This window comes from Perna viridis, chromosome 3 (assembly GCF_037379345.1).
Source record: "Perna viridis isolate PV_CMFRI_1.1 ecotype Kerala chromosome 3, ASM3737934v1, whole genome shotgun sequence".
NCBI classification, from domain to species: Eukaryota; Metazoa; Mollusca; class Bivalvia; order Mytilida; family Mytilidae; genus Perna; species Perna viridis.
This window is the reverse complement of record NC_142447.1, coordinates 22,000,721-22,016,023: the sequence shown is the minus strand read 5'-3', so window position 1 is coordinate 22,016,023 and position 15,303 is coordinate 22,000,721. Positions and strand designations below refer to the sequence as shown.

General features: G+C 30.9%; 2 protein-coding genes across 4 annotated transcripts in view; one reads left to right on the top strand and one right to left on the bottom strand.

Annotated features, from left to right (window-relative positions):
* The window catches only part of LOC148621440 (uncharacterized), a 33,874-nt gene extending 27,809 nt beyond the window's left edge, over nt 1-6,065 (bottom strand). For both annotated transcript variants that reach the window (XM_088575827.1, XM_088575828.1), the window contains exon 1: nt 5,905-6,065. In XM_088575827.1, coding sequence (XP_088431953.1) covers nt 5,905-6,031 — 127 coding nt within the window. In that variant the 5' untranslated portion in view covers nt 6,032-6,065. The remainder of the gene's footprint in view (nt 1-5,904) is intronic.
* Nucleotides 6,066-8,826: 2,761 nt separating this feature from the next.
* On the top strand, nt 8,827-14,990 carry LOC148621439 (cilia- and flagella-associated protein 141-like). Of its 2 annotated transcripts, XM_088575825.1 has the most exons (5): nt 8,827-8,998; nt 9,872-9,901; nt 12,050-12,090; nt 12,694-12,823; nt 14,015-14,990. In XM_088575825.1, the coding sequence occupies exons 1-5, from the start codon at nt 8,906-8,908 to the stop codon at nt 14,114-14,116; spliced, it is 396 nt and encodes a 131-aa protein (XP_088431951.1). In that variant the 5' UTR covers nt 8,827-8,905; the 3' UTR covers nt 14,117-14,990. The 2 variants fall into 2 exon arrangements, with proteins under 2 accessions (XP_088431951.1, XP_088431952.1); XM_088575826.1 differs by lacking the exon at nt 9,872-9,901 and having other exon boundaries at nt 8,828-8,998.
* The last annotated feature ends 313 nt before the right edge of the window (nt 14,991-15,303 follow it).

Here is a 15,303-nt window from a genome sequence, read left to right as displayed (position 1 = left end):
GTACTATTATGTCATGTTTGTAAACAGACTTATGTGTACATAATTTCTGACTCCATTTGTGTTGCATGAGGGCCTCAGAGAAGATTAGTTCTTGTAAACTAACTGTATTACCCTCTCAAAATAAAGTTTTATTATTATATTATTATTATTATTACATTTAAGAGATAACTCTTGCAGTGCAAATTTCAAGTACTACCTACATTTGTATACAAATTTTATCTCAAAGCGCAACATCCAAATGAAAAAACTAAGATTGGTTATGTGGTCGATTAATGATTCAGTGGCCCTTTTCACAAAAAATCGTAAGAGTAAAATTAGTCGTAAGTTATGACGTCACAATACTTTTATTTACTATGATGTCGTAACTTACAACTAATTTTACACTTACCATTTTGGACTCCTGTCTGATTTTAATAAAGACTGCTACTCAAAAGCATCTTTGACAATAGGTTTACCTACAAATTTATGTCCAGGATGGTGAAGATGTGACCTATGATCTCTATCCCTCCTTGTCATATCCAACACAAATAAAAGATCAATATTCTAATGAAGTGACCATATGACCTCCATCTCCACATGTCAGACTTATCATAACATGCATATGCTATCATCATTTATTTCCAATGAGTGTATCATCAGAATTATCAACCCCCTCCAAACATATGGTCAATTAATAATAATATCTCAATTATCAAACCATAACTCATCTACTTATTCCAATGTCAAAGACTCATCAGGGGAGCAACATAAATCAATTCATAAGCTGCTTCCCTAACAAGAGTGAGAGAAGGCAGAGTCTAGACACTGAATGTGGGGAATAGAAACTTTTATTCTAATTAATCAAAATTTAAAACTTTTTTGATTGAGGGAAAAAATTGCCAGATCTAATATTTCAGAAGCCATAAAGGCATGATGAGAACATGTTCTTGAAACAAGCACCTCAGCTATCATGAAAACCAGATGAAATCTATAACAGTACTCATAAGGCATTCTCCAATTCAAGACTCACCCTACATAGTGCAAAAAGCACTCTCAGGAATTGCAAGAATCTGGTAATGTTGGGGAAAAGTGAATGAGTTAATAAAATGTTAAATCTGATTGTGAAACAACATTTGAATTTAGTCATATCTGTGATTTTTTAGGTTAGCAAGAAATAAAATGAGTGTCTGCAGCTGTATGAAGCTTGCACAAAAGGATATCCAGCTCCTACTTGGAATTTCAACATGAAAACCTTTGAAAATATGAGAATAATTGTCTTCCTTCATGAAAATGTAAACATGGTAACAAATTCTCATTTTAAGTTTTATCAAAATCTGTGGAACAGTTTAGGTGGAGTTACACTAACATTTCATTTTCTGTATAGTGAAGGGTATTACATTTTTGTACTCTGGCACTATACAGTTTTATGAAGCAATACTTTGACAAAATAGCAATCTCCGATTGGTCACATATTAAGGTAATGAGGAAGTAACAAAATTATAGGTATGAACGATGAGAAATTTGTGTACAAAACAATACCAAAAACAACAAAAGTATAAAAGATAAAGTAAACGAAAAGAAATGTGTTGATATTCTAGGGTGATCATACACACGTAACATAATGCACAGAATTTCATCACAAGTAAATTGTAGAGTATAAAACTACTGTTGTGTGTGTACTGTGTACAATGAAGCACATTTAACAGTAACAGATGAAAGTGAGAGAGAATTGAGAGAAAACATATGGTGTCAATTACACCTCATATTAATGGAATATCTATCAAGGAATTTATTATTCTATTACATTAATTTACACACAAAAAAAAAACAGAAGTTTCCTTGAGCAAAATACTTTCGTCAGTGATAAAAACAAGCCATGAATACTTCCTTCACACATGTATAAAACAAACATGTGGCTTTCCCACCTAAACATTCCATAAATTTATCTCATTCCTATTAGTAGCATAATAACTATGTAAATGTAATTAGCAAAACCCAAGAGGGACCATTTCAATAGAGATTTCTAAGAAATCAATTAGATCAGTGATTGTTTCTTGTCAAATTCTTGTAACTTCATCAAAATGTACAAAAATGCAAACAAAGACTTGAATGATTTCATGTTGCAAAATAAGTTGATAAGATCTGAAGTAGAAGTACTGTATGGTGGGGTACCAAAGATTGCAAGCACTCACAGTCTTCGAAATATATCAGCCATCAGACCATAGAATTGCTGTCAGGCTAGTAAAATATCAAAACTGTCAGACCAACTTCATTTTGAATTTTGATTATGATTTTAGACATTTGAAATAGGAAAAAAATTTGACCAGAACCGAAGTGATCACTTTTGGCACTTATTCCTAAAGGTTCAAGTCAAAACCTATGTAGTCAATCCATAACTTCCTGTGGGGTTATTGGCACCTTGTGGTGCAATGTCAATGCGATCCATTCCCTTTCACTCAAGTTAATAACCAGAAATCAGAAAAAAAATACTTGTTTCTGGTCCCTTTGTGACCTCTTATTCTTACTTGGCTATAGTCACAACCCCAAAAATAAATTCCAGTCTTCCATATGTGATATGGCACCTTGTAGTAAAATTTTTATGCAATTCTTTTGCTTTTACTCACGTTAATATATAAACAATTACGAAAAATGCATATTTCTGCCCACTCTTTTTTGGTCCCTTATTCAAAAAAATTTCAAGCCTTTACCCTAAAATGGCAACCTTGTAATACAATTTCAAAGAGATTCATTCATTAATAGTCAATTATTTGTCTGATAAAAAAAATGCATGTTTCTACACCCCTTTTTGGCCCATAATTCTAAAATCATTGGGGCCATATTCCTCAAAATCAATACAAATCTTCCTGTTGTGGTTTGGAACCTTGTAAAATTTTATAAAAATCAATCACCTACATGTAATACTCAAATTAACGCATGAAAATCAAGTGTCTACTGAAGAAACAATGAACTCTGAGCATGACCAATATACACTACAAATTTTTTCCAGTTGTATAAAAACAATAAATACATGTATTTTGGAGAGATTTGTAACAAGTCTACTTACAAAATTGAAAATGAATAGCAGGATATTTTAGCAGATTAGGTGATTTCGAGGATTTAGGAGAAGGCATTGGTATGTTGTACAACTTGTGTCTAATCCAACTGTCTTTGAAAATAAAATATGTTTAAATCAAAAATGTATGCAAAAAATTTCGGCAGATGCTTAGTGGTGCACCAAATACCTAAGCTCTAAGAAAATATTTTGCAGAATTTATTTTGGCACTTTCTAACAGACACCTACATAAAACCCCAAGAATTAGCACCTTGTGAAAATTACACACTACAGGGTAGTTGTGAGCAATATCAAATATTGACCTTGTGCAGGGCCTACTAGTGGGGTTTAATTTAATATGGCCAAGGTTCTCAAAATTCAAAAACAAACTGGCTTATACCTGGACAAAACTGCATAAGACCTGTCAAGTGCTTGACATAAAGTATGTTATAGTACATTTAAATATATAAGGTGTATTTAAACTGAAGTTCCGAGGTCAGTCTTGATAAACAAAGGTTGTCTTAGGTTATCAGATAAAATGTTTATACAATAGATCTTATAAATTCATTTGGCATGAGGTTTGCTTTTTCAGATTGATACATACATGATGTGTTGAAATATGTACATTGCAAATTTGCACTTTTAATAATGTAAGCTATTATCTTTCATTAAATACACTTAACAAAATATGTCAGAAAAAAACGGATATATGTATTACATTCAGATGTAAAAACAATGTATATACATGTTAGTATTTAGAATACATTTAATTAACTATAAATAATAGTACGGGCTTACACAAAATTTTGTAATTGATTTTATCATCTAGACTACAATTTGTTGCATTCACAGTGATTTCCAAAGGAGTCTTGGCTATAACTGGAAATGGATATGAATCATTTATGCAAACTGGACCCACAATGTACATATAATTAAATCTTACTAGACAAAGGGTTTTGTCAATTTCAACCCTTCTTTGCATGTACATGTAACATCAATACAAATGTCCAGATACATGTATGGTTTACCATAAAATAGTCTAAAGAATAAAGCCTTTAAAATTTTGATTAAAAAGATTTACACAAAAATGCATGTACATATTATGTAATTCACACGTAACTTTTGTTATGAAGATCTTAAGTTATTTTTTTTATTTTACAAATGATCACTCTGATAAAATTTTCGCTCGAGTAAGCTTTAACTTGAGTCTCAACATACAACTAACATGCACCTTTTACATCTGTCAAATCAATAAAATTCAAAACGTCAGAAAGTACAAAACTGAGACTATGTGTTCCTCTACACAATACTATGACTCATTTTTAGTGTTTACATAATCGTATCACCTTACTCTAAACTTTACAATTTCACCTTACCGAGAGATTTTTTGTGATTCATACATGCTACAGACATAACAGGACATACACTCATTTGTAAATTAGTAAGAATAAGATAAGTACCGATATATTTTGAATAGGGAAAATTTAAGCAAAAATACAGTAAACAACCTCATCTGGGGATTGTCCCAACTCCTAGCAGTCCACAGTTATAATAAAAAAACAAAAGCCTTCAGTAGAATTATGTTCATTTACAAACACATGGTGCAAAAGTTTTATCTTGTCTATAAAACTGAAATCTGAAGAACAACGAAAAAGGAGTCGTACTTGGAACAAAATCCTCAGACAAATGAACAATTCAACAGACAAGTGATTTATAAATTCCTACCAACTTCATATAGACAGGGGTACACATACAAATGTACACTGTATGTGAAACTAATCAATGTACACTAACCATTGTCATCAATTTGGTTTTAACACTATACAAGGCTGCTACTACTGTATTTATAGTGTATATCAGGGAGCAACTGGTGGCATGGTTCATTTAGTGTAGAGATACTGTAAGCACAAGTCATTAGCCCAATGATTTATAGGTACGGTATTGTAGCAATACTGCATTGAACTGAAGACTTAAAGAGAGTCAACAAAATAAAAGCCTCTAAATTTACAAAACCTAAATTGTATCATGAGCCTTTTTTCTTTATAAATGAATATCAAAGTGTTACTGGAAAATGAGGTCTTGCTAGTAAATGGCATTGTAACACATGAGTCTATTACTGCAATAGGTTTTGTCAAACAGATTTATATCTACAATGTACATGTAGATGTTCAGTGTTTTAAAACTTAATATTCTCATTTTGAAAACCAAATGACTTTTCCAAATATACATGATAATTTAAACCAAATGGCAGGTACAAATGTGCAAGTACACGTAGTGGTACATATTAGAATATATACATGGGCATTCTAACTAAATATAGATATAAAAAAGAAGCCAATGTTGACAAATATCACCATCCAATCCACATAACTGTCATTTCAAACATATATATGATTTAAATGTCATTTAACTCAATCTTTAGGAAGTCAACATCAGATATGAATTTTGATTGATAGCCCACAGAGAACTTCATTCATAATTGACTTGTCACTGGATAAAAGCAATGATCCAGGTTATCTTTTTACCTACACAAAAAAAGGAGTTTTAGTGTAGAGATTTTCCATAGAGTATGATATATATGTGTACTTCTATACTCTCAGACAGACGCAACCAATTAACATAATGTATTCTGAAAAACAACATCTGGTGAGTCACAAGTCCAATAACTCATTGATCCATAATGACTTCATCGGCTGGATATAGATTTGATATGAAGAATGCATTTAGAAAAATTATATTCAAAAATTAAGAAGCCTCATAACATTAAACAAAAGTACCATTACGTTAAACATGTACTACTTCAAATTGAAAAAAAAAAAGTGAAAATGAAGCCGGCCGGTTTTCCGCCGCACTAAACAGGTGAAGCAATTTACCTTTGGTTATTTCTCCAAGTATCAAATTTTTGTGATCGGCTGTCGCTGGTTCTCCAACAATTAACAAAACAGCAGCTGAAACTTGTTGTAAAATCTCTCCAGCATCATTTTGACTCTCTGACTCCATGTTTCAACACAAAATGTGATACCGGTGAGAAAACGGAAGTGGGTTGTTCGATATTTCATTGATTCAACGTTAATATAAGAAAACTCCCGACACTTACGAATGTAGTATAGGGAAGATGTCAAACATGATAAGATTAATACAGACGGGGAAATGCGATTTTTCTCTGTTTGTCTTAGTTATGAAAATCATTTACGTTCCAGAATCTAATTTAAATGATATTTGCGAAAGTATTAAAGGTATAAAACAAACATACTCACAGTAATGGCATTTACAAAATAAAGTACGGAAAGTATTTCCCGCCATTTTTATAGCAGCTTAATTTTTTTACAAATTAACTACGAAATTCTTCTTAAATGTGGCTATATTTTATCTCATGCCTCAAAAAAATTATGTTTGATAATTTGATTTTTGTTTGATAACTTGTTTGATTTTGTGTAAAATCAGGTCGATTGCGATAATAAGTTCCTTTTTATCCAGTTCGTCATTATGTAAAATAATATTCTTTTTAAACAGCTCTCTTTGACAGTAGAAATTTGCATTCCAATAATGTGCCTAACCCGCGTTTTATATAACCACTGAACACTTTATCTTTTATCTTTATTCTTGACTTGTAAACAGCCATTATATTTTAAAAAATGAAGTAAAAACTTAAGTAAATAACTTTTTAGTTTATTTTGAAAAATGTCATCGTTTTAGCTATGTTACCGTGGGTTTTATTACCAGTACTTTTGTTGTCAGTGCCTTTCAGAGTTTACTTAAAGGTGTGTTTACTCTTATTGAATACTTTTTGTTGATCTTTGTATAAGTATTCACTATTTTTTATAAAGGTTATATGATGGTGCATTTGTTGCGTTTCTGGAACCAATTGCATGATTGAATGGTAATAGACATTTTAAAGATACCATTCAGCCATGCAATTAGCTTAAGAAAAGGAACAGATACAGTGACCATATATATTTGCAAATATGAAATACATTTTAGTCCCCCCCCCAAAAAATAATAATAATCGCTTGGATCTACATCATTATTATTTTATATGGAGTTTTAATACAATTTCAAGGAAATAGGAAATGCACTACAAAGTCGCCATTTTATTAAATATTGAAAATGATTAATTTAATGTTGTACACTATACAAACACCTATTAGATTATTTTGCTGACATTTGATAAATGTTATAAAGGTTAAACTGATAACTGAAAATGACCATGATAAACGTATGTATACTTCTGACTTCTAAATTCTAAATTTTGCATGAGCTTCCACCGCGAAAATTTTACAGTAGTCATATGCAGTTAAAAAAGAATTTTAATAGGTATCTAAGTATGGTTCATTCCAGGCAGGAAAATAAGCATCAAATAATAAAGGTAATGAAAAAAAGGGAAAATGTGCACAAACAAAGAAACAAAGAAAGAAAAAAAAAACAGTCACACATGAAAACTGCAATATCTAACAGAACATTGTGTAGCACCACACGTGTTTTTTTTGTGGACGATGCTAAGTTCAAGAGGTGAAAGTGGGGTCTGGCAACTATTACTGAAATACTACTATCGGGATTTCCAGGCATAACAAGTCAACTACAATTTTACTGCAGTTTCAATTCATTACTACGTGTATATATCAGACACCAGTATACATGGGAAACATTGTATTGACATGCAGTTCTACATCTCTAATTCTTCCGCTAACCCCCTAGCTTCAAAGTTTCAAAACTTCTGCTATCTTTTCTTGCCCAATTCCCAGACTCTGAGTCCAATCTCTATCTCACTCCTGTCTAGATTCTCACCTCATTCACACATATATGTACGTATATGTATAGATACCATCATTAACTAACACCCCCGACAAACACTCCTATATTTACCGTCTTATAATAAAAAATGCAGGTATTAAAAATACTACATCATTGTTGGCCATTAACTGACCAACTAAGTTGACACAGTTAATGTTCTTTTTATTACTTTGTACCTCTTTTCCATGCAAAAAATGTAGGATCGGTTATGCGATCAAAACCGACCATGCATATTACCATAGATGTAGTATCACAACAGGTTGTTTGTCGCTCTTTTATTCACCACTTCATGAATATTCTAAAGACATCCAAATTACTGCCTATTTATTAAAATCACATACTATAATTTTATTTTGAAACCTATGAACTAACACAAGATTTGTTTAAAGACTTACGGCATGGCTTCATAAACGATTCTCAAATTGAGATTTTTTTCAAATCCTATAATTTTTACTCAAATGCCAAATTGGTCGAAATTTTGGAGGAACTTTGAACTTTAATCAATTAAAAGATTACTAATGTCTACTTTTTGTATGGGAATATTCAACACTGAAGTGATAATTTAGTTTATGTAAGCTTATAAATTATTTTAACTTTACTTCAATTCATGATTGCGTATTTGGGTTGAATGAGTGTGGAAACAAGTTTGAAATTACTTAACTGAATCACTTAAGTGCTTGAGCATAAACCTGTTATTAAATTTTATAACATGTCTATGGTTTGCGGAAATTACGACGTTTGAATTTTTCCCGCTACATAACTAGCGCACTACTTTTGACTTTCGGAATTTTGGAAAGCTATCGTCCAATGGCAGGGAGAAGACAGAGATACAGCGTATGAAGGAGCAGTTACGAATACATTTTCTTCAAGAGAACTAAAAAATGAATTTGCGGTTTTATGAAATAACATATTTTTTGAAGTACTTCAATTGATCTAATATTAATAATTTTCACAGTAAAATATGATAGTCGGATCTATTGTTGGTCTACATTGTATAGCGTATAGTATAAATTAGTCGTGATTTGTCTGATAGCAACAACAGAAGCTTTCTCAACAATACAGCTACCGAATTACTGTTTCAAAATGAGTCTTGCAACTTCACTACGATATGAAATGAACACTGGGGGTTCAAAATCATTTAAAGAAGCTCGTTTAAGGCAACAAGAACGTATCCAGGTACAATTAACATGTATACTTGAATGAAAATTAGTTCTGACCAAACAAGTATCATGGACATAGGGCATTAGGGCCTGGCTATTATGATCATTCAGCACGAAAAAGGCTCACAGTGGGGCTATTTTAGGGATGTTTGTTGACCTCTATACTGAATTTCTTTCCAACATGTTTGTGAGAACTTTTTAATCCACACATTGTCCACGTAAATCTTAAATTCCCCTCTCTATTCCTAATGCAGTAAATGAGTGATAAATCATCTTATATACACAGTCAGACCTGTGTATACATACTTTCTAATCATTCGGTCTTTTTCTTAATTTTGTTCTGTTACGTGTACATTGTAAATATTCACATTTCCTTTCTACTCCTAGAATTTCTTTAAGTAGACTCAAACAGAGGGATCAACTCAGTCAATGAGGTAACTATCTGCCACCCTTGTTTCCAAAATAAATGACATTAAAACACCATATATTTTATTTTGTAAATGCCATTACTGTGAGTATGTTTGTTTTATACCTTTAATACTTTTGCAAATATCATTTAAATTAGATTCTGGAACGTAAAAGATTTTCATAACTAAGACAGAGAAAAATCGCATTTCCCCGTCTGTATTAATCTTATCATGTTTGACATCTTCCCTATACTACATTCGTAAGTGTCAGAAATATTATTTGAAGCTTTAATATGTCTCGGTTGAACTTTACATTGGTACATGGCCACCCCACTGTAACTAAGCAATGTATGTCAACCTAAAATTATAATGTCAAAAATGTTTTGAGAAAGTGCATAGCACACATGTACACAGCAAATTTATGTTTTTATTTGCAAGTGAAAAATGTACATTGTACAAAAAAACTGTATTGAAATTAGCAGGATTTGGATGAACAGTCTTGTTATGAAGAGGTATGATAGCACTTAATGTCAAAGTTCTGCTTAAGTTGTTTAATTTATTGATTAGAAATGTAAACAAATCATCTGCTTAAATCCTTGTTTTGTTTGTAGTTGTCACATTTTATGATGTATTACACATTACACATAGAAATACCTAGGTGAACACTAGTATATAGTTTGAAACATATTTGATTAATTTGGAAGTATTAGTGTTTAGTGCTGAAAAAATGTTTTCTCAGAATTCCAAGGTTAGACTTTTCAGTTTTTATTTTCATGACACCTTATTTTCAGTTTGACTTTATTGCTAATTTTGATTTTTAAATCTAGCAACTACAAAAATATTACAGTAATTCTGTGCCATACAAATTTATTTCTTAGAGTTTATTTTTATATCATAGTTTGAATTGGTTTAATGACACAAGTACACAATTATGTGTACACCTACATCTTATGGTCAACAGTTAAATTCGATTACATGTATATGATCTGCATAGAAAATAACACTGCTTTGAATAAATAGCACATGCTATATGCTTTAGCTTCTCTATTTCCTATATTATAATAGCAGAATAACAGGACTTTAAAGTTTTCTTTGGTAAAAGTTGAAATTAAAATCTGATGACTTATTGAGTTTTTTAAAACTGTACATGTATTTATATTGGTTATATGTCTGCTTATAAGGCATAAAAAAAAACAACAAATAGGAACACAAATCACTTATATATTTCAGTGTACTAGGATTTTTCAGAAATTGAGGTTTCCTCCGGAAAAATCCATATAAAATCAACTTTCCCACAGTCAGTGACTGCTTTCCTAACACAACAAATCCTTACTGCATATGAAGTTTTCAACTTGCCATTGGAAAGTGTAACTAAGTACCTAACTTTCCCTGACCCAAATTTCACTTGCCCCAGGTAACGGGAAATAGGAATCCTAGAACACTGTATTTTCTAGACCCCTAGTATGACTAGTAGCCAATGACATATTTTGCAGATTAGGAGTTAACAAAGCAAACTGCATTCTTGATTTCTATAGATTTATACTTCTTTTTCGTAGCCTTGCTATCAAATTTGCACATGAGTAGAAGTGCATTAGTGGGTCACTTTGCAAAAGAAAATCCCAATTTTATGGTCACAGTAAAGAAGAAAATGTACAAGCATCAAGACAGCACTACATGTACTTGTCAAATGCATTTTTGTTTTGTCAGAAATTCACATTAGATTTTATTTTTTTATCAAATTGTAAATACTTGTACTACAATTTTCACTGCATACTCAGTACATTATTGAACAAACATATATGGATCCAAAAAGGAGTAAGTTCGGGTGGTGGATTGCCTTCCCTTATTATGAAACTGCAAATTTTTAAATTGGTGTAAATACAGTTGTATGCATAATATTAAAACATCAAAAACACTCAGAAAAGAATATATTTCATAAATAATCTTCCAACATTGTTATTATTCCCCTGCTTGAAAAGCAGGAGATACATGTACATGTAGTACATATGTACATGTATGTATTGATTATGCTGTCAGTTTCTCATCCAGAATTCTAATTCACAACTCCTTTGAAACCACTGAATGGAAATTAATGAAGCTTTCACATATTCTTTATTACATGATGCCATTTTGTTTTGCTATATGAATGACTTGTGGGGTTTCTATATGGCTTCTATGAAGGGTAGCAGGTGTATCATCATGTGTCTCAGTTTTTTTTCTAGTATAATATTATATAATATAACTTGACATTACATACAACTTAATTCCAATTACTTTTGTTGAAGAAAAAAATTGCCCCCCACCCCTCCCTTGTAAATATCTGTATCTGCCACTGATGAAACAATAAAAGCCTTGTGTACTGTCACTGTAACATCAATGATGTTACTCATATTTTTTATTTTTTTATATTGTCCTGTTTTGTCAACTTCATTCTCCTTTATTTGATTTACATACCATACAAGTTGTTTTTACATGTACTGTTCTAAAAAAATCTATTCTTTTTTTATGCATTCCACTGTTGGTAAGTAATGAAGTTTGAACAACAGAAAAAAAGCTTTCATCTAAAGTTTATTCAACCCAACTTACATTGAGGTTTGTTGGCAGCCTTATTTAACAAAGATCAAATGTTTTAACCTTTTTATTTCATTTTCTGCTTTTAGACTGATGAGATGATGGCTGACAGACAAAATGTAGTTAGATTGTAAGTACTATAAGTATTAATTGTAGTTTTTAGGTTATACAAAAAGATCTTGTTACTTGAATCAGGAGCAAAACTTAAATACAGTGATTTTTAAAAAGCAAGCAGGCAGACATCCTTGTTTTTCTCCATGACAGAATTAAGCTGGTACTGGGTTTGAGTTGAATTGGAATATCAAAGTTCTCGTCTAGTCACTACACTTTTTTTATCTTTGTACTGCAATTCTGTATCTTGTGTTTTCAATATGGTCAAAATCCAAATTTGTTTACAGTCAGTGACTTTATGCCATTTTTAAATATAGAATCAATGCATTTTGCTAAAGTTCAACAGTTGTAGTATAATGCAGTTTGTTTTATGCTACATTTTTATCATCAATACAAAATTCACAACTTACCGAGGGCTGCTGACTAAAACGTCATGTTTAAACCCAGTTTTCATATTAAGCTTTTGAGTGAAATCTTGTTTTAGCTTTTTATAGTGAATAGGGGTATTGCATTCATCTTCTGTAAGTGAACTTTTATGCTACTTTACTGTAAAATTACATTATTCTATATGAGCCTTAATTTGTATGTTATTAAAATGTGTTTCGTTTTTTTATCCCTACAGAGATAAGATCACTAACCAAAGAGCTGGATGGGCTGCAAATTTAGAGAAACAGTGCTGGAACAAAAGTGTAGATAATCAACAAAAGAGAATCGGAGAAGAATTATTGTTGGCTGCTAAGGCATCATTAGCTGTATGTATTAGAGTATTCTCATTCTAAGGGCACACTCATCATCCCCTTGTCAACCAAATTCCAACAGGATATAATAATTTTACTATCAGTTTGTCTGTTTGTAACATTCGAAAATAAACATCTAACACTAGATTTTAACCAAATTAAGAAACTTACAAACTGAGAACTATTTAGTTAATACAGGTTTAATGGCCAAGGGATGTCATGCTTATTGCTCTTGCGTTTGAATTACTCCTACTTGTATGCCATAAATGAATAGAAATCATAGATTATCATCTCTATCTGTTATATTTATCCCTTTACTGATTTAAAAAAAAAAATTATTATTTTTTTTAAAATGTATTTGGGAACATACAACAATGTATGGCCACATGTAGCAATTTTGTTTAAATGTATATAATATTTAGAACTGAACCCATGGATTGATATGTCAGTTCATTACTTTTTCTTAAGTGTCAATTTTTTTATTTCTCTTGCATCACATTTTCTTGATGTGTCCCACACATGGAAACAAACACCTTTCAACAATTTAATTTATATCAGACTAACGCAAAAGAGAACATTTTACAATGTCAAGCTGCACTTATGCCTCTACAAGCAAAAGAAAACGATCGTTGGTACATTTTTGCCAGTTACAAATGTACCTCTGGTGGTGACTGGGACAAATCATTTTTCAAATTTCGATTCCAAAGTTGATAGACACTGAAATATAAGTTAGGAAAATGCTCACCATTTAATCCTACCCTCAAATTTTTATCGATCTTCTTCACCACTGGAAATTGATTTCATGATTTTCTTTCAACTCATTTGGTGATGAGTGATCACAATAAGAGGCTGTGTTCTTCATGAATTTAAAAGACCCTGCGTTGCTGTTGCATGAAATGCATATGGTGACCTTTTTGGGGCAAAATTCTGTTGTAATATTACTAAAACTGGGTAAAAATAATCTATGACATTGAAAATAAGACTGTCATATGTTTATCAAAGTTTTATCATGGCTGTGGTTTAAAGAGATTTGAATCATAGCATATTAGAATGTAAATTTAATATCAACGCCTGTGTACCTTCGTTATTTATGAAAACACAAATTTTCAACCTGAAAATAAATCATAGCTAGAACAGATTCATTCAACAAATGATTTTAGAACAAGTATTGAAATATTTTAGTCTCTGTTTTATTCTTTTTTTAAGGTTAGAAGAAAAGCTTTACAAAACTTGATAGAGAAGGACATGGAAATGTATGAACAAGAACTCCACCTTAAAGGGAAGACATTCTTCAAACAGAGAATTTAAAGAGAATTTTACTATAGCATAAAAACTGCCATTTACCAAAAAGAAGATTCAATTTACTTACTAAAAAACATGAAAAGCATAAGATAAGAAATATCAGGGTACTTAGACTCACTTGATGTTAAATTTAGGCAATCTTTAAAAAAAATGTTCAAGAATATTTATAGATTAATTTTAATTTTATATTGGACATAAACTTCAAAGCTTTAAATTCTTTAAAGGCCTTATACTATGAAGTATTACAAAAGACCAGCATTATTCAGGAATTGAAGTATTTTGTTGTATTTTTTGTAGTGACCACATGGTATATATATTTTTGATAAAAAACAATTTTAGAAATGCTTATTTTGTATTGTATTGTAACATTTCAGTTAAGTTTGATTTCCTGTTTTCAGCATGTAAATTAAAAATGTTTAAAAATCACATTCAAAATTGAAAAAGTAATCTTTGTTTCAATATAAACATTATTGAAGATTTTCAGGCTCTATCATTCAAAGAAATGCATTGATTAGGCAAATAAAATCATTGTTAGAAGCTACTTGTTTCACTCTTTAAAGAAACACTTTCATTCTATTTCACACACTGTTGTAATGCATGATGGAAAAAAGAAATTTTATACCTTATTCTCTGTGATAGAAGATTACTATGTCTATTTTTTACCTTATTCTTTGTGATAGAAGATTACTATGTCTATTTTTTACCTTATTCTCTGTGATAAAAGATTACTATGTCTATTTTTTACCTTATTCTCTGTGATAAAAGATTACTATGTCTATTTTTTTAAGTTTTATAAAATTGTTATATTTCTTCCATTATTTATCATTCATTGTTGTAAATAATTCTGTGAACTTCATGAATAAATAAGATTATTCTAAAACTTGTTTTTAATATTCAAAAGACTTCCTTTGTGAATAAAATAGGGCCTTTCATAAAATTTTAGGTATACAATGTATTAGTACATTACACAAGGAAGATGTTTGTAAATATTTAATGAATCGTGCTCATACCCTGTAAAAATTTTCTCATCCAAAATATTAGGACTTATATCAAGTGGGATCAATATGTATTAAAACAGGAAGTGTTAATTAAGTAGGCTTGCAGAGGAGATAAGCAATGTAGTCCTACCATGTGACTCTCAAATTCCTAGAACTCCTGTTTAAATGAAGTGGAATGGGGCTTTTCTGGGATAC

Bases quoted from the DNA above. Each gene is read 5' to 3' on its own strand.
- LOC148621439 (XM_088575825.1), top strand. From the start codon at position 8,906: ATGAGTCTTGCAACTTCACTACGATATGAAATGAACACTGGGGGTTCA. The intron at 9,902-12,049 runs GTATGATAGCAC...TTCTGCTTTTAG, and splicing joins AACAGTCTTGTTATGAAGAG to ACTGATGAGATGATGGCTGA. The intron at 12,091-12,693 runs GTAAGTACTATA...TTATCCCTACAG, and splicing joins AGACAAAATGTAGTTAGATT to AGATAAGATCACTAACCAAA.